The 27,013-nt window shown below is 41.3% G+C and overlaps 1 protein-coding gene across 1 annotated transcript in view; it reads right to left on the bottom strand.

Annotated features, from left to right (window-relative positions):
• The window catches only part of rnf123 (ring finger protein 123), a 160,507-nt gene that overhangs the window by 78,499 nt on the left and 54,995 nt on the right, over window positions 1–27,013 (bottom strand). Inside the window, exon 36 of the mRNA XM_080000678.1 lies at window positions 25,563–25,647. Within this exon, the coding sequence (XP_079856804.1) occupies window positions 25,563–25,647 (85 nt within the window). The remainder of the gene's footprint in view (window positions 1–25,562; window positions 25,648–27,013) is intronic.

Below are 27,013 nucleotides of genomic sequence, written 5' to 3'. Positions count from 1 at the left end.
ACCCTATTCAAACTCTCTGAATTCACGCCTGAAAAGGCAGAGGAAGTGAGGACGCCAACTGTCCTGATCCCGCGGGTATATACTGAAGCTCGACTTGCGCTTCTTCCTCTTTTCTTACTTCTCTTAAGAAGAATCCTTAAGAGGAAATAGCTCAATGGCATCAAGGAGGTTGTATCTGGACTGCAGAAACCACAGAGAGAAAGGGGACCACCATCGGTCCTGCGCCGTCTGCATGGGTAGGCAGCACGCCAAAGCGGTAGATGCCGCCGTGGAGTGCTCGGACTGCGCCAAGCTCTCCTTAGCTACAGTCAGGAGACGGGCTGCGATGTCGGAGGAGAAGCCCGCTCCCTCGGCTAGCACTAGCACAGAAGATGGGCTTCTTGTCCCGCCACTCCTCCTAATGCTATCCAGGGTCCCACCCCCCCTACGGTCTCCTTCCCAAGTCACATCCCCTGGAGGAATCGCAAAATAGGGGGAAGCGGAAGTTGAGCTGCAGTATATACCCGTGGGGGTGGGACAGAAGTGTTCATCGTCACTTTCTCGGCCTTTTCAGGTGTGAATGCAGAACGTTTCGATTGAATTACGTGATCTGACGATCAGTCTCATGAGTAAAAGATGTTGTCCCTCCTCAGGGAACCAAGGTTGCCTACGCAACCTAGACAATGTCCTTCTTTGGACCACTTTTGGTAGGTACTAACCACTGCATACCGGGAACATCCCACAAGACCTGTTGTTTTGGAGATGCTCTGACCCAGTCGTCTAGCCATCACAATTTGGTCCTTGTCAAAGTGGCTCAGCTCCATACACTTGTCAATCTTTTCTTGCTTCCAACACATCAACTTCAACAACTGACTGTTCACTTGCTGCCTAATATATCCCACCCCTTGACAGGTGCCATTGGAACGAGATGAGCAATGTTATTAACTTCACCTGTCACTGGTTTTAATGTTGTGGCTGATCTGTGTATATTACACAGTGTATATATATATATATATATATATATACACACACATACACACATACACAAGTATCTATTTCCACCAATGCTGGACTCAATTTACCAAGAATAATCTGTCTAAAATGTGTAAATTTGTTATTACATTATGATTTGAATGACAACACCAGGGGGAAAATATATCACAGGTTTTCAATTATCAAGTTTTTTAAAGAACCTTTCAGCAGTTTAGCACAAAAGGGGTTCTTTTAAAGGTATTCCATTACTTACATAGAATAATATGTTTTTTCAAGATGCAGCGAAAAGAATCATGGATTGACGTTTGTGACGTTTATAGAATAAAACGTTTATAAAATAAAATGTGGGTGTTATAACTCAATAAAGGGTAAAATTTTGGAAAGTTATTACAAAATGCAGCGTTGTCACCTTACTTCCAAGTGCAGTTGAAATGAGCAGCATCAAATTGGAAATTCCCAATCCACTGAGATCGGTCTTCACTGAGCGTGTTGAGCCTCGATCCATCTGTGCCGAGGGTCTGTGCCAGATGTATGTGCCAAATTCATGAAAGTCTAATTTTGCCCTTAGGTGTGCAATAACTACAAGTTGACACATCAGCTGACATACACTGGATATTCTGTATATAGTGCGCAAGAAGTGGCTAATTCAGTGGACACACACACACACACACACACACACACACACACACACACACACACACACACACACACACACACACACACACACACACACACACACACACACACACACACACACACACACACACACACACACACACACACACACAGCAGCAGGGAACAATAATGCTGATTTTCAAACAGTGTTGATGAGGTTCATCTTGTAACCCACAAGCTTTTACCTCGAACCTAACATTTGTTTTTCTCTTCCCATAACAAGCCAACATTTAGGGCTGGTATTAAAACTTTTAAAGTATGGATGAAATTGTATTGACAACTTAATTTAATGAAAACATTATGTGAAGTCCAAACTTGAATTATGATCTCTTTCGCATCAGAGAAAAATTGAACCAAACATTGGTAAAATAAGAGTCAAAATATTATGTAACAATCACTTTATACGCCTAACTTTTTTTGAAAATCAAGTGATAGATACTTTAATTTTCCAGTATAAAAAAAGAACATTTTCTATTAAAAATAAAGTATTTAAGTGCAAGTATCAAAATCAAAATGATCTGTACCGAGGAAATTATCTTTAAACGATACCCAGCCGCATGGCCACTATCATTCTTTTTTCTTTTTCCCCTAAGGCCCGAAGGCTCTCCTCGCGCTTCTCTCCATCCCTCCTCATTTCTCCAAACCCGGCCCCTCTGTCCATTATGTCTTTTTCCCCAGAACCGTGTCTTCCATTCGGCCGGCCCCCTGACCCGACGGGGGTTTGAACCGTTCGTCCGTTTCCTTGGTAACAGGAGACGTCCACATAGATGGGTGTGCCCCAGACACATAACAATCACGGACAACTCAATCCAATACAAGCGCTGGTACACGTACCTGACGCACACGCACACACTCACACATACACACACTCACACACTCACACACTCACACACTCACACACTCCAATCTGTGCCTGAGGATGAAGCACCTTGGAGCGCAGCATGAGCTTCTATCCCATCACAACAACTGTAAAACAGACAGAATACATTGTGTGGATGCGGCTGTGTGATTAAGGGTCAGAAAGAGAGGTGATAAAGGGTCAATGATCACATTATGAGTGACAGCCCATAGAGCAGCATGTTGCACAAATGACTAAAACTTTCATCTTTAAAGGACCAATCAGTAATGTTTTATTCACTCCTTGCTCAAATTGACCATGTGTGTTGAAGCACTTTCTCATAGACAGAGTTTTTACCGTGCATTTGTACCGTGTGGCAGACTTGTATAAACTGTATGAAATATGTGTAAAATGTATAATCTTATTTGTAGAAGTTATTTTATTATGTTATAAAACATACAGCTACATACATGTAAGCAGCCAAAACGGCTGAGGGAAGGGGGAAGGAGAGAGACACGACACATGTGGAAAGAACAGAGAGTGGAGAAAAGTCAGAGAACAGGACCTGAGCCACTTGTTTTTCCATTTGTTAAAGTATTCTGCTAAAGAAAGCGCCAAAGACTTTGATTATATGCTGTATACCATTTTTTTGTAAATAAATGCCCATGTGGCTTGCAAAACCCTTCCTCATTTTTTTGACTTGATCTGACTCGATTTCAACCATCAACCATCTTGTACAGCCTCAAAACACCATGATATATCAGCGGGGGTTGGCAAATGTTGTTGATCAGTGCCAGTCAGTCCACTGTTAACACGCTAGCTGCTGAGATTTCAAGCACTCCAAACGGACTGTCCGGTCCGGTCTGGACCCTCCTTAGGAGGAAAAAACCCTTGCCCCCAGACCTGTCAATCTAAGTTCAGCCACCCCGAACTACTGTGCTTATGTCACCAAACTGGTTTGGAACATGGATGAACATTGAGCTCCAAAAGACCAGCGTTGAACACCCATCAGTTTTGAATTCAGTGACAAATTAGGTAAATTTCTTGCCAATCAATTGAAACGTGATTGAGAAAAACACTTATTACAGCAATCAAAGATCCACAGGGTAGGATAACACACAACCCCGCAAGACATCAATAAAATATTCAGAGACTTTAATAATAAGCTATATCACTCACATAATGAATCAAATATATATCAAACATTAACTCATTCCTCGATGATATCGAACTAAACTATCCACAGATCAGGCTACCACATTAGATCAACCACTTCCTTTAAAATAACTCAGGGAAGCTCTCTCCTATATGCCTAACAATAATTCACCAGGATCAGATGACTACCCCCCTGGAATTCTATAAACACTTCTGGCCACCTGTATCCCCATTATTTATCAGAGTGGTTATGGAGATTAAGTCAACATCCACCATGCCTCCGCACATGAATACTGCCCTCATTTCAGTTTTGCTCAAACCCAATAAGGACCCAACCCACCTCCAGTTATTGACCCATAAGCCTAATTAACTGTGATTTAAAGATTATTATTAGTAAAACACTAACCAACAGAATTTAAGTAGTAGTTCCATTTCTAATTCACCCAGACCAAGCAGGCTTTGTCAACGGCAGACACTCATCCAGCAATGTGCACCGTTTATTCAGTCTGATCAGCATATCTCAAAGGAAAACTTAAGAAAAATAAAATGAGAATCAGTTGTTTTTACTCAATAAATGATAGTGAGAATTATTATTCCTCTTTAACTGTACTGATTTCTCTGAGTGAGGCTCAACAAGGCCAATTAAATAAGAATGAATAAGCTTTCTATAGAGAGGAGCCGCAACCAAGAACTGCCTCTCTGAAATACAGCAGCAGATGTCCTTTAGATAAGTGACTAATGTGAAGGCAGGGCTTGATAGTGTTGCCCGGTTGCCCTCGGCTACCAGATTGAGTCAATTGGTACCTTTCCTTGGGAGGCCAATTTGATTTGGTGCGACTATCAACGTAACGTAACGTTTGCTCTATTAATTTATTATGGGCTAATTTACAGTAACACTTTGGAAATTAACATCCGATCTTCGTATGTTATATAGTAGAGCTGTACACAACCCAGAATTCTGTCAGTCAAATCAGATTTGGCTGTTCAACACGAAGATTTGACTCCTTGTTCCTATTTTCTTCAGTTCACCGCCACACTACTCTTATATCAGCCTACATGAGTCTCATATTTTCCTGTAAGACTCATATTTTAGTGCCTTTCTTTGTCATCTGTGTTGCGAAAACATCAGATGTCCACACAGTCAGAGAAAGTGTGCGTCCAGCTTACGGTTGAGTTATAAAGTCCCAGCCCACCACGGAGCGTCTCTCCTGCCGGGCTGCTGACAGTGCAGTTGGCCGAAGAGTAAATCACAATGGACTATTTTGGATGCATTTGAAATGAGATTAAAAAAAAAAAAAAAAAAAAAGAAGAGGCTGCGGCTCTAGCTGTGAGCTCTGCCTTACAGTAGAAGTACACCGGAAGCGTTGGCGCAGCGTACGGGCACGGCGTGCGTAAGTGTGCCCTACCAATTAAATACATGTTAATCCACTGTTGCAGTTCCACTGGCCACGTCAGTGTGTGTGGCATTTCTCTATTTTTGCGCAAGGTCTATTTTTTTGTTTTACATCTGTGTGGCTACGCTGCATTTTCCATAGAAACATGAGATAAAACTACTTATAAATTTTTTGAAAAGAGTGCAAACAATTTGAATGTGTTTTATATGAGTCTACATTGTACCTGACCTAGAGCTGCTGTCGGATTTGCTCATTGATGAAGGCTTGTTTTAAATACAAAGAACAAACACACACAGTACAGTGGGGGAAATAATTATTTGATCCCTCAGTGATTTTGTAAGTTTGTCCACTGACAAAGAAATGAACGGTCTATCATTTTAGTGGTAATTTTTGGCAGGTTTATAATAACAGTGAGAGGCAGAATATCAAAAAGAAGATCCAGAAAATCAATGGGAGGTGATGTGGTCAGATGAGACCAAAATTGAGCTCTTTGGTATCGATGCGACTCGCAGTGTTTGGAGGAAGAGGAATTCTGACTACGACCCCGAGAACAACCATCCCCACCATCGAGCATGGAGGTGGAAGCATTATGCTTTTGGGGTGTTTCTCTGCTCAGGGGACAGGTCGACTTCACCGCATCGAGGGAAAGATGGATGGGGCCAGGTACCGTGAAATCCTGGGTGACAACCTCCTTCTCTCAGCCAGGACACTAAAAATGGGGGGTGGATGGGTCTTCGAGCATGACAATGACCCAAAACATACAGCCAAGGCAACAAAGGAGTGGCTCAAGAAGAAGCAAATTAAGGTCATGGGAGTGGCCTGGCCAGTCTCTGGACCTTAATCCTATAGAAAATCTGTGGCCGGAGCTGACACTTCGAGTTGCCAAGCGACAGCCTCGAAACCCTCAAGATTTGGAGAGGATCTGCAAAGAGGAGTGGTCCAAAATTCCTCCTGAGATGTGTGGAAACCCGATCATCAACTACAAGAAACGTCTGACCTCTGTACTTGCCAACAAGGGTTTCCCCACCAAGTACGAAGTCATGTTTTGATAGGGGATCAAATACTTATTTCACTCAATGAAATGCAAAATAATTTATATATTTTATTTAACGTATTTTTCTGTTTTTTCTTTTTGATATTCTGTCTCTCACTGTTATAATAAACCTACCAAAAATGACCACTAGAATTATAGAGTGTTCATTTCTTTGTCAGTGGGAAAACTTAAAAAAAACAAAACTGTATGTGACACGTAGAAGTAATGCAACACAGTACAACACATCCCACTAACCAATTTCAACAATTACAGTTGTAGCTCACATTTGAATTATATAAAACGTTATTTACGGCAGACTACTAGAAAAAACTTTTTTTATACCTTTTAATTGGATAGCTGCAATACCTTGTATAACCTAAAGTGTCTGCAGAGATCCTAGGACATAACACGTAACACAATATTATTGTGAGACAGTCTAAACAAGATCAACATGTAATTTTGAAACAAGAAGCAGAAATCACAAAGATTGTATTTTTTTTTTTTTTTTTTTTTTTTACACAATAACTAATAAAAGCATTGGTGGTCAAACTTTTAAAAATGATTTAAATCGCTGTGATTTAAATCACTTTTGAAAGTAAGCTTGGATCCAGCCAGATATTCTGCTCAAATTTAAAGAAAACCAATAACAACAAAACATGGTGCCGTGCAGGCAGAAAACCTTGCAGGCATGACATGTGCTCACACACTCACACAAGGGAGAGTGTGACACTTTCAATCCAAGACAGTGCAGTGAGGAATTTGGGAATTAAATGCTGGCAGTAATCTACATGGGAGAGGAGAGAGAAAAAGAACGATGGACATAAGGACGAAGAGAGACAGATAGGGAGAAAGATAAAGAGTTACTGTAGACGTTTAGACTGAATGAATGACTGATTAAGCCACTCACTGTTCTGCAGGAAGCAGATCCGTCAGCGGGAGACTAGCGACAGACTAATGTCGCCCCCGTCTTGAGGTTTCACCGGTTCCTCCAGGAAATAGCGATATTGCGATCGCAATATGACTCTTTTATTATTGGTAGCGGTCATAAAAAAAAATGAAATTGACATAACACTTCACAAATGCAATTGCGAGTTTGGGGAAAAGCCACTGAAAATAAAGAGTACTGCAAAAGTATTTTTTGGTCGTAAACAACAACTAACAAACAAAATAAAATCCCGGAGGGAGTAATTCACGCTGCACTGAAGCAGATAAGGCAGTGTCTGATCAGCCTAGTCTCATGAGGTCTAAAAAATGAGAGATTTATGTGAGAAAAACCTGTCAACATTTTGCCACGTTGATGATTATTTTGACATTGTCATGATGATGACCGAGGGAATGGATGACGGAATCCACCATGACAAAATCAAATCCCTGTCCTGGAAAATAACAGATTTACTCCAAAGGGAATTGAAATCTGGAGCGAGAGAGGCAAAGGAGTCTACTCTACCTCTCTACCTCTACTCTATAGGGAATTGAAGGAGTCCTCCTTTTCTCACTTCTATTTGTTATTACACATGATTGGATTTAAACTTTCTTCCATTCCATGAAATTGAAGTTTGTATTCATGAGAGTCAGTAGTGAAATTGCTTAATGAGACTATGTAGGTCTGATACAAATCAACCCAATTCACGTAGTCCTGCATTAGTGGTATCTTCGGGATATAAACACACACGCACACGCACACAATCACACACACACACACACGCACACAATCACACACACACACACGCACACACGCCAAGCCAAGCCAAGCCCCTTATCAGCATGACTATTGATCGACAGCTTTAAACTGGTTGTGAGATAAAGATCAATCCTCTGCATTGGGCTGTGAAAGAACAAGCCTTCTTTAGTAAAATGTCTCACTCTGCACACTGTGAGGGATGGGAGGTGAGGGGGTTACTCTGTGCAATATCTTCACCATGATTTAGTGTGCCTTGTTGTAAAAGACATTGGTATTGGATTATTTTTTCTTCTCCCAAGAGCTTGAGCAAGATAAAATAAACATAACACTATACTATAGATATAGTTAGCGAGGCGCAAGATCACAGTTACCAATATCCAATACATGTGATTCTCATTTCAGCCCATATCAACGCCAGTAATATCTTCCGACTGCAATCCCAAAATGTCTTTTGCACAGGCTTCCTTCAGAAAACGGCTCAGCTGTAACCAATAGCGATTGATCAATCGATAGATCGATGGATAATGCTCCACCATGTCCGTGCAACATAACAATTCATATAACGGACACGATCTTTATAGCGGCAAAGAAACAATCGGCTGATGTGCAATATATTCTGCTTTTTTGTATAATTGTTGACTATAATGAAAGCGGGCCAAGTACAGGAGACCTAATGAACAAATCATGACAAGGACATGGCCACTAGGCCACTCTCCTCTCATAAACAACCAACAACAATAATAATACACTATATATGCAAAGGGCCTAAAGATAATTGAGTGTGTAGTCTAATACTCTACTAACTGCAGCGCCTTCCATGAAGACACCTTATATAACAGCACACCCTCTACAAAGCTCGCTCAAAGAAGTAGTGATTGGAACGCTTTGAAAGGGCTTCAAGAAACACACGGCTTCTTGTTGAGGGGAATTAAAACAAAAAAAGGACATATGTGTGACAAAAGGCAGACTGAGATAGGGAGCAACGCGGCCAATTAAGAACACTGCAGGCGGGAGGTGATGTAACTTCAGTGAAATACAGGATAAACTCCTTTCCAATCACTGGGAACAATCAGGAGGGAGATCGGTGCTCTGTGTGTTAGTTCTGTGTATGAGCAGTCGTTACGATGGTGGTTGTTTGGGAACAGGTCCTGCAGTGAAATGATTTCCATTTCCTCCCTCTTTCATGACTGAAAGGAGAGAACAAGGTTGAATGAAAGGAAAGATGGCGACTAACAGGCTGGATTCAATTGCATTAAAACAGAAGACCGCTTTAGACTGAGCTGCCCAGCAGTGTGTGAAGTCCAATAACCTTCCCAATACTCTAAATTAAAGCCACTTCATTTGCCGAGAAATGCACAAGTAGCGGTAGCAACATGTGATAACCTTCTGAAGACAGGGCTCAACACAAACTTTTAATAGTGGTTGCCAGGCTGGCAGCCAGGCATCAGCTTTTGTTAGCGGCTACTGAAAATACGATTGCCATTTTCAGTCACCTTATATTTTGAGTAATTAAGATACTAAGCTGTTATACGTCAGCTTAATAATCAAAATGTGACGTAAAAGATTGTTTTAAAGCCGATGCGGCGGGTCTTCCTCAAATAACAACTAGGACTTGAGCTGGCCCTCGTCCCAACCGGAGCCCGGCGCGGCTCCGCAATAGGAGAGCGATTAAAGAAAGAATCAGCCATTTTCAGTGACGTCTGGTCTGACACGGTCGAAGTCCCTCGGTACGCTCCAAACAACCCCGCATGTAATCACAGAGCATAAAATCACAATTACATAAATCAAGGTAAGTTATAACAATGACAACGTTTGTTTTACATTCAAAAATAAACGGTTGTTTTAAAAAAATGTCCTGTATGAACAGTTTCCTACAGCTAAACTAAGCAGATTTAAATGAAAGCGTAAAAAGTGTTAACAAGTATTGACAAATTCTTCCATAATAATTCTAATGCCAAATTAATGTTAAACTTCCCTAAAGGTTGTCTGCCTTACAATATAGAAAAGTAATCTATTCAACTGAATTTTCTAATTGTATGCAGACCAGTAGACAGTCCAATTGTTAACAGAAAAATACAACGAAGAACAAATTAAAACTACCAATTACTTATTATATTTTTAAAATAAAATGTAATTATTATTGTTATGAAAAGTAATTACAAAGTTAGTTTTTGTTCCAGATGCCGAAAAATAGCCAAAAATCTAAGACAATAAAGAAGCCACTTGCCAAAAAATCCAGTCCTAAAAGTACTAAAAAAAGTACTAGTTAGCAGCACCGCTTCCTACTTTGGAGCACTTTCAACTGGAGACGAGAGCCGTGTCCGCGTCTTAGTTGGAACGTAATATTAGAGAAGGAGTCTACTAGTTAATGGATCGTGGATGCTGCTCTTCTCTTGGAGGGATGAAAAAAATAATAACAAAATAAAATAAAAACTCTTCGCATCAGTTTGGATGACTCACAAAAGTCACCCAAATTGACATAAAAAAGGCAACATTTGCTGAAAAGCAAGTTGTTTGCATCCCTGACTGTAATTAACTTGCTCCACTGCCGTCCGCTGTGATTGACTCCTCGGCCGGCTGTCAGCAGCCCGGCAGGAGAGACATTCCATGGTGCGCTGGGATTCTTTAACTCAACTATGAGCAGCACGCACACGTTTACTTTACTTTCACACTTTTACTCTTTTCTTTACTTTCCAGATGACGAAGAAAGGCATTAAAACATGAGTCTTACAGGTAAAACATGAGACTCATGTAGGCTGACATAGGAGTTTAGTGTGGCGGTGAACTGAAGAAAAAAAAAAAAAGGAGCGAATAGTCGGATCTTCATATTGAACAGCCAAATCCGATACGACTGAGTCAGGTATACCCCTACTATTTAACATAAAGATTGAACGTTAATCCAACCATCCAATCCAATCCGACGCCTATAAATAAGCCTAGAATAAATTTGTAGAGCAAATGTTACCGCCTGCATGACTGAATCGTCCTGTAGCTTGTCAGTCTCACCAAATCAGATTGGCCTCCCAAGAACTTCCTTTTTGTTTTTCGTTCAGGTTCATCTGGTTCTTTATCAGTTGAATAAATTTGCAAATCTGTTGGTGATGTTGACGGGTTCAACAACTTTTCACCACACAGTCAAACAACTTCATTTGTGTCGCCATTGTCTCTAAAACAGGTGCCTGTGCGCACCGGTGCGTACGAGAGTAAACGCACCAACGCAAATGCAGTGTTCTGGTTTTGCTTTTATCTGCCCCTATTTTTTATGTTAAAAAGCGGTTGCCAAAGGGGGCAACCAGAGGCCACAAAATGGTTGCCAATTGGCTCAATCCGGGCAACCGTTCATGTCGAGCCCTGGAAGGCTGAATAGATGGACGACAAAATTTGAAACTTAATTGAAACATTTTTACGTGTGTCCAAATTTAGAAGAAAAAAAAACAATAATAATAATAATAATAATAATAATAATAATATTATTAATAATAAAAATAATAGCTGGCTGGGTTAATATTGTGGATAAGCAACATCCTATGAGAACCAGGCCGAGCATGGCATGGAAAATGCCATGCCAAAGCTGTTTAGCACTTCGGAATCCAATATCTCCATGGCTGTGAGCTGCTGCTGCTGTCTTCAGTCTGCAGTAATGGACAATAATTAGCACCATTGATTTTCTACACTACGGAGGGAGCGGGGGGGGGGGGGGGGGGGCTGGTAATGGGAACAAAGTAGATGGATGGAAACCCTGATGGAGGCAATGAGAGAACGATGCCTGGAAGGATGAAATGAGAACAGAAAACGCTGTGTTTAAAAACACCCGAGGAACAATGAGGCTTCGCAAACACAAACGAGATGAGAAGCAAAGGATATATGTGGTGGCTGAAGAAACACAGAATGGTATGATGGAGGGATGGAAGCGGCGGAGAGTGTTCGAGTCGAGGCTGCGGCAACATTTCCCCCCCGTCTCAAACAAAACAGAAATAAGCGAGCCATTGTTTTTCTGCTAAACAGTGGAAAAGCCCCTAATGGCGCTCATTGGGACGGAGAGCTGGATGGAGAGATGGAAGGAGAGATGGAAGGGAAACGGGGACGTGTGGGAGAAACTGGGATTCAAGATCACACACACTACGGCACGAGAAGAAAGAGGACCAGGCAATTTATATTGAACCTGGTTTAATGCAGGCACGGGCAGGGCGATGACGACCAGAGAAAGCAGTGAATAAAAACAGGTTTGTGTAATGGAGCTGCAGGAGTGTAAAGACTGAGGTGATGAAAGGAAAGCAAGCATGACATCCATCCATCCATCCATTTTCCTCTGCTTATCCGGGGCCGGATCGCGGTGGCAGCAGGCTGAGCAAGGAGCTCCAGGCCCCCTTCTCCCGAGCAACGTCTTCCAGTTCCTCCTGGGGGACCCTGAGGCGTTCCCAGGCCAGCTGGGATATGTAATCCCTCCAGCGTGTTCTGGGTCCACCCTGTGGTCTCCGTACCAGTTGGACCTGCCCGGAAAACCTCCAAAGGAAGGCGCCCAGGAGGCCTCCTGATCAGATGCCCGAACCACCTCAAATTGGCTCCTTTCGACACGAAGGAGCAGCGGCTCTACTCCGAGCTCCCTCCGGATGTCCGAGCTCCTCACCCTATCTCGAGGGCTGAGCCCAGCCACCCTACGGAGGAAACTCATTTCGCCCGCTTGTATTCGCAATCTCGTTCTTTCGGTCACTACCCAAATCTCATGACCATAGGTGAGGCTTGGCTACGTAGATGGACTGGTAAATTGAGAGCTTTGCCTTCCGGCTCAGCTGTTCCTCTTCACCACACCGTCAGGTACAACGACCGCTTCACTGCTGACGCCGCACCGATCCGCCTGTCCATCTCACGCTCCATTGTCTCCTCCCTCCTGAACAAGATCCTGAGACACTTGAACGCCTTCACGTGGGACAGCAACTCGCTCCCAGCCGGGAGGGAGCAATCCACCGTTTTCCGGCAGAGAACCATGGCCTCAGACTTGGAGGTGCTGACTCTCATCCCGACCGCTTCACACTCGGCTGCAAACCGCCCCAGTGCGTGCTGGAGGTCACGGTCTGATGAAGCCAACAAAACCACATCATTTGCAAAAAGCAGTGATGCAATTCTGAGGTTCCCAAACCGGGCACTCTCCTCACCTTGGCTGCGCCTTGAGCTCCTGTCCATGAATATCACAAACAGAATCGGGGACAAGCGGCAACCGTGGCGAACCTTGTTCATATTCTCGGCAAGCATGACAGATAGATAATAGTTTGATAATATAATAATAAAAACATGATTCTATGTTGAATCAGCGGGAGTTATGGAAGCCCATTCACACCATGAACAACAATTCTAATAATTATGACTTAGTGAGTACAATTTCTGACTTAACATCTCACAATTATGATAGTGATACTCATATGATACCATTTTGACAGCCTCAGAATTCTGACTTTGTAATTTTGATTGACTAAGTTTTAATTATAAAATAGTATGTCGTAAGAACTTCTGTGATCATCATTTTAAATGTTAATAATTTTTATTAATAATCAATTTCTCCAATTCTGAGTGACAGAAATGGAAACGGACGAAATGAGGGAAAAAAATGTGAATTCTCCACATTAAGTTACTTGATAAACAAACCTTTTTATGGTAAAAAGGTTTCTGAAAGCAGAGAAATGAAGGGACCTGCTGCCGAGATGAACAGAAAGCACAAGGCGAGGATGGAAGAGCGGACGACAGCATGAGAAGGAAGTTAAAAGAGCAAGAGAGGAGGTCAGAGAAGAAAAGAGAGTGAGGAACAAAGCCTCTTTCAGATGAAAGTGGATGGGTGTAGGTATCCTCTCAAAATGGGTGAAGGCTGACTGACTAATATTAGGTGTGCGAGCGTATGAAAATAAATGAGAACACTGAACAGATGGATGGAACAACCATACATTACAAATGCATCATGCTAATTGATTGTGTTCATTTTTTTTCTGAGGACCACTGATTCGCAAGTCTGTCTTACCGTCTACCTAATTGGAACATAATCTAACTAAGTTATTCCATGCAAAACACCCTCACACCGACCCAAGGCCAGACTCCATTAGTAATCTGTCTCCAAGGGAAATGCATGAGGATATGAAATTAGCACAAAACACAGCTTGGGGCTACTCAGCAGGAGAGGGTCCTGTATGGGTTATGTATTCAATTAGGCAACATGTTGTTCTATAGCGTATCCCATCAAACAATGAACATTCACAAAATGTCCAAAACAATGGTGAGTCAATAGCTACTAGGGGAAGTGGTATGGTCTTATGTTCCTCGTGTAATGGGACCAATTCCATCAAGGTTAGTTTGGCTATAATTGTAATTCCCAACTTTTAGAACAATGTTGCTTGCTACAGTAGTTAGTTCCTCACAGCATTGCACTGTAGAATTATTTAATATAATCTAGTTGATCTGCCTGCTGATATTATATTGACAACAAATGAAAAGAGAGAAAAACAGAAAGATGGTTGATGCATGGAATGTCACTGTCAATGTTTTGGACAATGTCAAAATCTTTGAAGTTCAAGTTGTGACATGATCCACGATATCTTTATATATTCACGTCTGTTAGAGCTTAAGCATTATTTGTATTTGATCGTCAAATATATACTGGTACATGTTGGCTTTATCTTGGATTCTTTGCACTTTATACATCTAAAGTTTATGACTAAAATATCTTGGGCTCAGGCCTGATTTTCCTTCAAAAAATGGAATGAAAGCACATTTCTGTCCATGCACCAGGTGATGAATGTGTAACGCGGTGTCTGGTGAACTGGAAAAGACAAATGTATACAACAGAGAATGGAGAAAGAAAGAACATAATTGGTGTAATGGATGGATGAACGGACAAATTAATGAATCAAAAGGAAAAGGGGTAAAAAAGGATTGAATGAGCGGATGAATAATGGAGCCAACAGGGCATGGTGCGAAGCCAGGATAACTATGCTAATTGTAGGCAGGCTACTCTGTCATATTCCGCATGGTACATGAGTTGGTCCCCATCTTGTGGCATGTTTGGGCTCTCCATTGTCCTAGCAGACGCATTGTATTAATTTAGTGGATTTCCTTTTTTATAGTGGACGCAATGACCGTGAAAGAACTGTAATAACCCTTACGAGCCCTCGACAATGGAGTTCAGTTCAAACGTTTCCAGGCTTGGGTCAATATATATATATATATTTTAAAAGAAAAAACAAACACTAAGGTGCTACCCAATAAAAAATACATTTCAAATTTCTTATCCTTTTTCTTCTTGGCCGCTATCTAAAACTTGCGGCACCACAAGCCACAATACGCCTGGTTTCTAATGGAGTTCAGTCAAGCATTGCGGTTATTTTCTGATGGCTCAGTATTGCCAACGAAATGATTGGTTCTGTCATTTATTTATTATTTTTTATGAAAAACATAAGGAAACCACTACACAGCAGAGCAGCAATGAATTAAGTTGGGATTATTTAGGCATAGTAAAGCGATAAGGTAGTGGGAGGATTTATGCACTGCTGCCGTTTCAAGTCAATACTCTTCCCAAGGCAGTGAGCAATTTTCAAAATAACTTGTCTTGTCTGAATATCCACACAATAGACATACAAAGCTGTGAGAGACGCTGTGAGACGGGAGCATGCTGTGATCTCGCGAGAAGACGGAACCGGCCACCTAAATACTGTGCAACCTTTTTTGATGACCTTGCTGAACTATATCGATATGTCTATAATCTGTATTGACTTTGATTGTGTTGTTATTGTTGGTGATTTTAACAATCATGTTGGCAACCCCCAGGACAAAGGGACCAAAGAACTGTGTTGTGTTTTTGATAACTATGAACTGACTCAGCATGTGACGGGGCCCACACACAAGAGCCACAGTCTCGAGTTAATCATCTCCCGGGGTCTGAACATTTCTACGGTTGTGGTGACTGATGTTGCTCTGTCTGATCATTCCTGTGTTTTATTTGAGAGTACTATCTCTGTGCACACAAATGTTCAAACAGAGGTCATCACAAAACAGTATATCACTGAAAACACCAGTGAAATATTTATTCAGGTTTTCTCTTCCACACCCGCCCTCTCTTGGGTCTCAGTCAATGAGCTTGAAGATCATTTCAATTCTAAAACTATAAATGTTATTGATGCCACTGCATGAACTAAAGGTGAAGGTGGTTAGAAAAGATCTTCATGGAGATGTGCCACGCTGGTCAGAATAGAAAAAAGCAGGTGGCAAAAAATAAATCTTCAATTTCATTATGACATCTATAAAGAGAGACTTTGCATTTATAATTTGAAATTGAGAAATGCAAGGCACTCCTTCTCTGACATCATCGCCAAAAACAATAATAATGCACGTGCCTTATTCGCTGCTGTCGACAGGCTAACAAACCCTCCTGTGTCAGTAGCCTCTGAACTTCTATCCACCAGGGCCTGCAAAGAATTTGCCTTCTTCTTCACCGACAAAATTCAAAATATTAGACATGCAGTCACCAAGCCATATCAGATAAAGTATATTGGCTGTCCCTGTGTCCACCTAAAATCAATTCAAATACCAAATATTTGATCCGATCAACCATAAAAACTTGGAGGACATTATACAATATCTGAAATCCTCCTCCCGCTGCCTTGATATTCTGCCAACAGGCTTTTTCAAAAAGTTTCAAAGTGCATGGCCTCAGATCTTGTACATATTGTCAACATGTCTCCTCTCTCAAGTTTCTTCCCACAGGCCCTGAAAACAGCAGTCATCAATCTGGACACCTGAACAGTGAACAATTATAGGCCTATATCAAACCTCCCGTTTTTAAGTAAAATCCCTGAAAAAGCTAAACAATTTCTTGGCACAACACAACTGTTTTGATGTCTTCCAGTCAGGACTGACCACACCACAGCACTGAGACGGCTCTTGTTAAGGTCTTCAATGACATCCATCGAAACACAGACGGTGGCAGAATTTAAGTATAAGTATTACTGGATCTCAGTGCTGCATTTGACACGGTCGACCACAACATATTATTAGACCGACTGGAAAACTGAGTGGGACATTCTGGCACAGTACTAAACTGGTTCAAATCCTACTTAAAGGACAGGGACTACTTTGTGTCTATTGGTAATTACACATCTGAGTGGACACAAATGACATGCAGAGTTCCCCAAGGCCCCATTCTGGGGTCTCTTCTGTTTAACATCCACATGCTCCCACTGGCTAAGATTATGGAAAACAACAAAATATGTTACCATAATAATGCAGACGACACACTAATTTACATAACCATATCACCAGGGCACTATGGTCCAATACAATCACTCAATCACTCATTGAACAAATCAACGATTGGATGTGCCAGAATATTTCATTTTGGCTGGCTGGCTATTTTTTTAATTTGGCTGTTGAAATTTAATTTCAACAGCCAAATTAAAACAATTACAAAGTCAGCCCACTAAAACCTTAAGAACAAATCAAGGATTAAAGGACATATGTCTCAGCAGAATTAGCAAAAACTTGTCCATGCATTCATCTTCAGTAGCCTTGACTACTGTAACGGTGTCTTTTCAGGTCTCCCTAAAAAGATTGATCAGACAGCTGCAGTTGAACTAAATCACTAAATTAATGCAGAACGATGCTGCTCGAGTCCTCACTAAGGCCAAGGAAGTGGATCATATCACTCCAGTTCTCAGATCTTAACACTGGCTTTCCTGTTAAATCATTTACATTTACATTTAGTCATTTAGCAGACGCTTTTATCCAAAGCGACTTACAATTGTTCAAACACCGACGGACGCAGCCATCAGGAGCAATTAGGGGTTAAGTGTCTTGCTCAAGGACACTACAGCATGCTAGCAGGAGGAGCCTGGGATCGAACCAGCAACCTTTAGGTCACTAGACCACCAGCTCTACCGCCTGAGCTACCATCCCCCCTGAATAACTGATTTCAAAATATTACCGTTGGTTTATAAAGCACGGAATGGTTTAGGGCCAAAATACATTTCTGATCTTCTGCTACGTTACAAACCATCCAGACCTCTCACGTTGTCTGGGACAAGTCTGCTTTCTGTCCCCAGAGACAAAACTAAACATGGAGAAGCTGCGTTCAGATTTTATGCACCACATATCCGGAACAAAATCCCAGAAATCTGCAGGTCTGCTGCAACTCTCACCTCTTTTAAATCAGGAGTGAAGACTTTTATATTTGCCGCTGCCTTTTACTAAACTAAAATATATTCATTTCTTGCACTGCACGGTCACTTTGACTTGATTTTATGCATTCAATTCAATGTTCTTTCTTTTACAATGTGTTTCTTTTGCACTACACATTCATTTTTTTTACTTTATACATTCTATGTCCTTTGTGTCCTAAGTGTTTCTTGGCACTTTGTTGTAATGCTTATCACGTTTTATGTAAAGCGAATTTGAATTGCCTTTTTTTTTTTTTTTTTTTTTTTTATGTGCTATACAAATAAACTTGCCTTGCCTCATATGAGTGAAGATTCAGCAACTGGATTGCTTATTACTCCCCTCAAATCTGTTCAGAAACAGATTTTGGTAGACTGCTAAGGCGAAATAAGTGAAAGTTTACGTACTTCTTACAAAGGAAACCTACTACTCATGCTCAAACCCGATTGGCTCACAGAAGCGACAGTCCCAGAGTGGGCGTGGGGAGCAGCAGCTCATTTTCATTCGCAGCGACACACACTGAAACAGACCATCAGTAAAAGCAGTTGTTTCAAGGCATGTTGGAATGGCTACAATGCATTATCTGAGTGGTATTTTCAGCAAAAAGACTTCAAAGACATTTTCGTTTTGGGGACCCCAGAGACCGCTATTATCCTGTTGAAAGCAGTATAGTATGGCTCCTTTCAGAGTTTAGCTCATCTACCTCAAAAATATGCAATCAAACTCATACAAACTAACATACAACCATGTAGCTTTGCAGAGTGACATACTTAAGGGTACGCAAAAATAATGGGAAATCTACAAAGTATGATTAGAAAACACGTTATTTATTTAACAGTTTCCAGATGGCCACCATCACCCACTATGCACCATCCCCATCCATAATGTAATTACAGGCCTTGAGGGGCAGACACCGTCAACCTTTTAAACATCAACAAGCCCTGGATGACTCTAACATGTTATTGTTTCAAAAGGTTGGCCACAGAGCAAGTTAGCACATGGGGTGTTGACGTTTTCCCTCTTACAATATAGAGATGATCCCAATTATGCATTCTCAATACCTACTTCATGTATGCATCAATTTAGTGGAAATTACACAACCCGATACAAAGGCTGGGATACAAAAAGCACTGTATTGTGTCCTGCCTGTATGTAAAAAATCCACACAGAATCCAAAACAGGGCGATTCATTCTGATAATTAAATAAGCTGAAGGCTCTGCTCTACAGCCTTCATAAATAACCAATCGCCAATACTTCTCCCTCCATTTACACAATAACACAGCCTGCTTTGAATAAATCACCATACAGTAGGCCGTAGGTAGTCTGAGGTAAGGACATTGTTTGAATTTGAAGAGCAAGCAAAGCTAAATACTGTATTATGCAATCCCACACAGACGTAATGCAGTGTTGATAATGCACTGTTGCAAAGATTAGCAACTTTTCAATCTCGCCATCTCGACATTGCACAAGAGGATTCTGTTATTATTGATTTATCTTCGAACTCAAACAATTGTTTTCATCTCTCTTCACTGTGTAGCAACTTTAGTCACATATATTTAACAAAAGGGTTTATTTTACAAAACACCCTAGATTAGAAAATAACGTTACGTGATGGTTCCATTGAGGGTTAACGGCTTACTTCCATGCTACAGTGAAATTTCCCAACTTCCCATGGTGACAAATCATCCAAAAGGGGGAAATGATAATTAAGTCTATAAAGCCATAACATGGAAGTGCAGATAGGTTCCCTCAATAGCGATGGCTCCGTTTCAAAGTTCTCTTCGAACGATTCATTATTCTGAATGGCTGCTCTTCAGTGCAGCAAGTTAAAAATAAAAGCAACGTCAATGATCCACTCAAAAGCAAATAGAGTTGAATCCATCAGCCCCTCTGTAATAATCAGCAACAATAGTAAAGGCCCCTATAAAACCTGAAGCAAATTTGGATAACACCTTATTGCGTAACCAAAGAACCGTGAACAACAGGCGGCGTGTTTATAAACAGAAAATCTACTACTACTACTCCTCACTTAACAACCTACCCGTTGAACGACTGTTCCGACTTACCACCAGCTCTCTGACCAGGCTGTATTGTATGCTGCGTACAATACTGTGGTGTCTCAGTGTCAAGCATCTCATCTCATCACCTTTTATATACTATACAGGATATACTATATATACTATATACACTTTATAAACACTGTATAGATCTCATCTCCGTTCTCAGTCAGTATTCACTACACTTGCGTTCTCAATGGCCACGCCCCCTTACCGCGAAATAACACCTCGCTTATCGACCAATTCACTTAACGACCTGGTCCTAGGAACGGAACTTTGTCGTTAAGTGAGGAAGTACCTGTACATCTAAAGGTTTTGTATTGTAAAGATCCGTACAGTTGAATTTCTGTCCCAGGTCATGACTCTGGGATAGACAGGACAACAAAGGGACTTCTAAAGACCAATAAAGAAGATTTTGTTGTCCCAGCCAAAATATTTAGGATGATTAACATAATTATTCAGAAATGTGTGTGTTTTATAGTGTTATGGGTTATAGTGTTTTGTTTAGTGTTTTCCCAAGTTGTGTTGTTTTGTTGTTGTGTAGGATAGACTAATTTGAGAATACTATTTTAGTATGGACCCCAAGATGAAGAAACACTTCATTACCAACACAGACTGATTCTATACATGTTCATCTACAGCCAAGAAAATCTGTGGAGACGAGTGAGTTACACCAAAAAGAAGTGCAGGGAATGAGGTGAGAATGAAAGAGCAAAGGTGGGAGATAAAAAAAGAAAGAAGGGATGACGAGGCCCGCTGGGGCTGATTGCCAACGGATACAACGCCGGTTCAAACAGGAAGGAACTGGGTTGGTGAGAACTTCACACTCCATAGCTGTCGCCTGCTCGAACCTGGGCGTAACAGGGGACAGGAGGCTCCGCGGCGCTTGGAACCTACCGCTGACAAAACTCTGAAAATAAAGCTGTCATTAGCAGCGCCTCCAACTAACACATGTAGCCATCCAGCGCTAACGTGTGCATGGGAATATGCCCTTACACAAACACATTGAAAAATGCATATACTGTATGTAAACAACGGGACTAACCAGCACGTATCAACAAGTATAACATAATAAATTAAATATATGCATTTATGGCCCTAAAAGCTCAACGCACTACAATTTAAGAAAACACATGTAAATAGACAAAACACATGCAAATTACAAAAAACACAACAGCATTAACAGAAAACACAATCGCATAACCATATTACAAAAGGCAGCCACGCGATTACGGAATAAAATATATTAAACTAAATTATTGAGTGTCTGTAATTATATAACAGAATTTATACGAGTAACAACATGGAGCCGCAACTATCACACGAGTCGTGCCTGGCGAAACCACCACATCAAAATCCTCCATCTGCTTCCTCCTTGCAATTAATCAATGTAAAAAACAACTATTATGTCAATCCACAGTTTTTATTTAAGCCATTTAAGTGCGATGTTCCAGAGAAAACAGCATCTACCGGCTCTGTGATAGTGTGCTGAAGTTTGCGAACGATTTGAATCTTTTTGGTGAAAAGGGGGATTCACTCACTTGTGAGTGTACCCCTGCGAACTAATGAGTGATTCAGTGAGTCACTGATTCACTGAATCACTGATTCAGTGATTCTTTTCTATTTATCTTATTTTCTATTTATTTCCTGCAGCCGTAGGGTGTCTATAGGGCTGCAGAGTTCAGGGGGGCTTCGGGGCCCCTTCCGCTGCTTGGAGGCACCCCGACATAAAACTGACCTTCTACACCAGTACCAATGGAGATAAGTCATGTACACTCACTGGTGGACGCGCGCGCGCGCGCGCACACACACACACACACACACACACACACACACACACACACACACACACACACACACACACACACACACACACACACACACACACACACACCTGCTTGGAGTGCACCCCAGCACCCCCCTGGTTGCATTCCTCTCCTTTTCTCCCTCATTTGCTGCCATAACTATGACAGGAAGAGGTCACGTGACCAGTTGTAGTTGCAGTTTTCCTGGACCTTATTCATGTTGTCATCCAATGTTTATGTTTTTGTGTAAATGTTGTTTGTTTCTATGTTCATTTGTCACCGTGGTGATTCTCCCCCTCTTGGAGTAGTGATCAGTTGTTTATAGACTCAAACATGATAAATAGTTCTCCAAAGAGGGGGGTTGGTGGTGGTTCTCTATAACATAAAACTGTGCTCCTGTCATCACACAGGTCGTCCACAGGACAGAGTTATTGCAGCAGTTCATGATGATTTAAGAATGAATAAAGAGTGTCATTGCAGGTTGAGAACTTGAACTACACTTGCAGACTAACTCTGTCCTGGATGCAATGACACAAATACTCTGTGTTGTATGCCCAGCATGCTGACAGCACAGGTTAAAAAAAAAGAATCACTCTTCACCTCAAGTGTAGATGGGGTCTCTCTCTAGACCAGGGGTTCTTAAACCTTTTTCACCCAAGGACCCCTCATATGAGAGAAAATGAAACGAGGACCCCTTCACACATTTCCCAAAAAAAGAATTTGATTCGGACCATTTCTCACACGACTACATATGGAAAAACATTCAAAGAAATATTTGCATTGCACTATTCCAAAATACAAAATATAAAAACAACATATTAAATTCAATTTACATCAATTAAATAAACACTGTAACATCTTAGCTATACAAAACAAGAGAAATACTGTATACTATAGAGACAGGCACATGCACATAGCAGGATTTGTTGGTCTAAAATGAGATAATTATATATGTATATTTTGCATAAAAATATTATATTTCTAAAAATTAAAAGATGTATATAAAATTGAAAGGTTTTATTTATTTATTTGTTTTCTTCAAAATCTTTTCACAGACCCTCTGGCTAAGTGCCATGGACTCCAATTTGAGAATCACTGCTCTAGACCTATCCCTCATCACGATTATTAAATTGAACATCTTGTTTTGCCGTCATGATCTTTCATTTCCTCTCCGATGCACCACAGGGGTCCTCTATTCCAGGGTAATTCCCTGCTGCTCGCAGTCGTTATAGGCGAGTGGTAAAGTTGAGCTTTGACAAGACGAAATAGGAACCAAATTGCCAATTTTTTCAGAGAATAATCCTGTGCGAGACACCAGCAAATAAAATAGGAATGCCCAGAGTTAATAACATTTCTGTGACAGTAGACTTCCTGAGTGATGCACAGGGTACACCTTTTCAGGTTGTCAGTGTTGAAAACATTGCAAGATATGGACCTTGTATTCGCAGTCAATCCTGAAGTAGTTTAGCCACAAAACAGAAAAAGTTCCCCTTGCTCAACAACAACTAAGAGCAGAATGTAGTTTCACCCCAAACCAAATCCCCAGTCGGCCACCAATGAGGAATTGGCTGCACGTTGCATTTTTCTATTACGAGCAGAACATTGGTGGAAAAATTAAGGGCATCGTTCTCTGGATAAGCTAAAAGATGAATAAAAATGAACGTTCCAAAGTCAGTTCAAAGGTTACATCATTAGTGAGCAACTCCAGCACCACAGCTTGAGTCCTGAGTGCTTCTGTGCTCACTCTGATGATGTGCATCACTGTGTATAATCTATTCACACATAGTCCACAATTATCCAAGAAACCAGCTGTGCCAAAAAACATAGCAAGTCTGTTCGGGTGGATGCGGGTTCAGGTTTTGCTTAATTCTATTCATTCTATATAGCACTGTTGTTTTATTTAAGCATCTTCTGTTCTTTGTTTATGTGCCGTTTTTAATCCTCACATACTCTTTTGTGTCTGTTGTTTCTGCACAGACAACATTTACCCAAAAATACACAGAATCTGGAGGCCTTGCAAGAAAACAAGAAAAAAAAAAAAAAAGAGGAACTTGAGGGGAAGACTGCATAAAATAATTGCAAAGTATCAAATAATGGAAACAAGGAAAAAAGGGTAATTCTCAAAGCAGACAAACAGAGCAATGATCTATAGATAAAGGAGATGCAGCCTGATCACAGACAAGCTATGATGCAGGTTAGGGCCATTTTTAGTTGGAAAATAGTTGTCGACGGCTGTGTGTGGTTGTTCTTGCTTATAATTGCATTCTGAGATATTTTTACTGCCTCAAAATTTCACGCTGGCAGCCACCTCAGCAAATCAGATTTTACAGTGTTTTAATGACATTCCTTCAAAACTGCATGGTGTTATGACCAAGTTGTAGCACAATATGATATTTAACGCCGTATTTCCTGCATTTGAAAAATTAAAACAACTGTAATTCAGAAGCTGGCACAGAATTTTCTCTGCTAATACACAGTCGTGGAGATGATCAAACACAGTAAAGTAGGTGAGAGGGAAGAGGCGGCATAGAGAAGCATTTCAGAATAAGCTTCAAGCCAGAGTGCACTTCCTGTCTGCATATGGCGGTCTGGTTTGGCACCAAGCCCAGTTCTTATCGTCCCCTAATTGAATTTATTCCACGCTGCAGCTCATCAACACCCTGTGATCTGTGCAGCCCAGACTTGTGTTTACAGGGGACAGAAAGATAGAGCATGTGTGTGTTTGTGTGTGGCTGTGTGAACAGGCACACACAAGCGCCAGTCTGACGGCCAACTACCTTTAATTGATTCAGTCTGATAAGTGAAGACTCACATTGGTCTTCCAAGCCAGAATAATCACAGTGATCTGATTCTACTGTGTAGGAACAACCGTGACACCCAGCATGATAAATTCATACAGGCTCGACATAATGTTAATAACCTAAATCTCAAATCAACTGATGACTTCAATGTTTTCTGTTATTTTTTGGAGTTGTGTGTCGGTGTGTGCTTGGATCGAAACAGAACAGGAGCAGACAGGCCTGCCAACATCCCCCCTCGCCAGCTGTCAGTGCAATGAGAGTGCAATGGTTCTCAATGGGAGATACAACTTATCGTCATGCTGAAAACAAATCATTCACTCAATGGCACAGGCAACCACATTAAAACGGGAATATCGCATTGGGTTTATCCTCTAACCGGGTAAAAAATTGCTTACCTACAGAATAAGAATGAGTTCCGACCAGCTATCGACGAGGTAGAAGTCAAGAAATAAATAACTGGAATATGCGCATATTACAGCTTCCAGAGGGAGGGAGGATGGCTGTATTATCTGTTTGGTAAACTAGAAAACAGGGTTAACTGTCATGGCCGTCCAGCTACAAATTGAGCTCAACCAGATACTGCAGCATCTGCAGACAGTGAAACACTGCAAAGCTAATTCAACAGCATTAGAATACCATGAATATCCCCAAACTGTTAAAGGCTTTTTTGGCATTATTCCAAAAGTGATCAACAAGTAATGTGTGGCATATTTCTTAAGAGGCTGTAAAGGATGTAAGTTCTAGTTGTGTTAATAAATTGTTAAAACTATTACACAATTGTCCAATCCATCCAATGAAGGGCAAGTCAAGGAAGAAACAAAGATACACGGTTCCCAACTTCCCATGTTGATAAGAGGCCCCATTCTTATAGTGGAGTGGGCAAGGTGGGAATCCCTTCATGGGGCTGATTTGATTTCTATCCAGTGAATGAAAACTCCTCGAAAGCCGGGTATCAGACTTACCCCTGTCTCTCCCCATCCACCAGGATTCGCACCAGGATGCCTGTCACAGCCACCAGGATGGGGTAGTGGTCCACGCTTTCCAGCCCTGGGGCACAGATACACAAATATCCTTGTTAATTATGAATACCTTTAATATATGGACGGAATTAATATTATTATATCATAACTGTTGTGTCTGGCACTGCATTCCCGCTACTGTCAAGGTCGGCTGGTAACAAGAGACAGAAGCTCTCTTGGACCTTCAAAATATTCTACTCGTTTCTAATGAGTTTATTTCATCTGAGGCGTACCCTGGCTACTTTCTAACCCCATATGGAGGGATGAAATAATGGAAACAACCGGCAAGATATCAATATCAAGGAGCTAATAATAAGCAGGGCAACCCTTTGCCGTCAGCACAGTTGCAGTCCCTCTTTGATAATGCCAATGTCTTGAACTGTGTTTAGCGCAATATTGCACCATTCATTTTTAGGGCTATACTGGTGTCCTTTATTTCTTTCTTTTTGCTTTTATTTAAGAAAACAGAGCAGAGAGTGAGGAAATGTTGGGGTAGGACGAGAGGGAGAGACCACAGGCCAGGTTGGAACTCGGGTCATAGATGAGCCACCAGGACGCCCTGAGCAGTGTTGCTGTGGCATTTACCAAATATCCTGTTAGGTGTCCGTTTATCCCCATCTGCGATACGGCTGATTGGCAAACAGCCTAATATAACTCACATTGCAGCTGCTTTTGTAATTGTGATTGAGTTTCTTCAAAGCTCAGCTCTCGTATTTCATGCCCTTTTTATATCGGAGTTATTTTGTCTGGTGCATATATGCAAGATTATTTGCTTTGGCTTAATTTTTATACAAACAAAGATATGAATTCTGATTCAATTTTTTCCTTTATTAAAAAAAAAAAAGACTGTTAGAAATGAAGTGGAGAAGAAGTAGTCTCTGAAACTGAATACGCTTAGGTACAGACACTTGAAAAAATATACTTAAGGACAACTTCCACCACTGATCCTGCCCTCAGCATAATCCCATTCCCGCTCGACAGAAGGCTTGCGCTGCGGCCCCCGGGTGCCTCCTCAGCTCAAAGCACAGAGACGGCAGAAGGTACAACTGCTTGTGTTAGTCGCTGTGGCTCAGTGGTTGGCACCGCTGCCTCGCAGCAACAAGGATTTGGTTTGAAAAAACCAACTGGGGCCTTTCTGTGTGTGGAGTTTGAATTTATTCTCCTGATGGCCACGCATTTAGGCCCCATCCTAAAAGACACGGAAGTCGGGCTCCCGCTCCTGCGGAGGCCCTTGAGCAAGCCGCTGGCCTGAGACCTGGAGTTGGCTGTCCATTGCTCTAGTTAGGGTGGATCAAAACAAACAACACATTTCTGCACGGGGAATCAATGAAGCAGTTATTCTTATTTTGTTATCAGGCACCATTTGTTATTATTACCTTTTTAGGCTGTGTGAT

This window comes from Zeus faber (assembly GCF_960531495.2).
Source record: "Zeus faber genome assembly, chromosome: 5".
NCBI lineage: Eukaryota > Metazoa > Chordata > Actinopteri > Zeiformes > Zeidae > Zeus > Zeus faber.
Note: the sequence above shows the minus strand (reverse complement) of the source record. Positions and strands in the feature narration are given on the sequence as shown.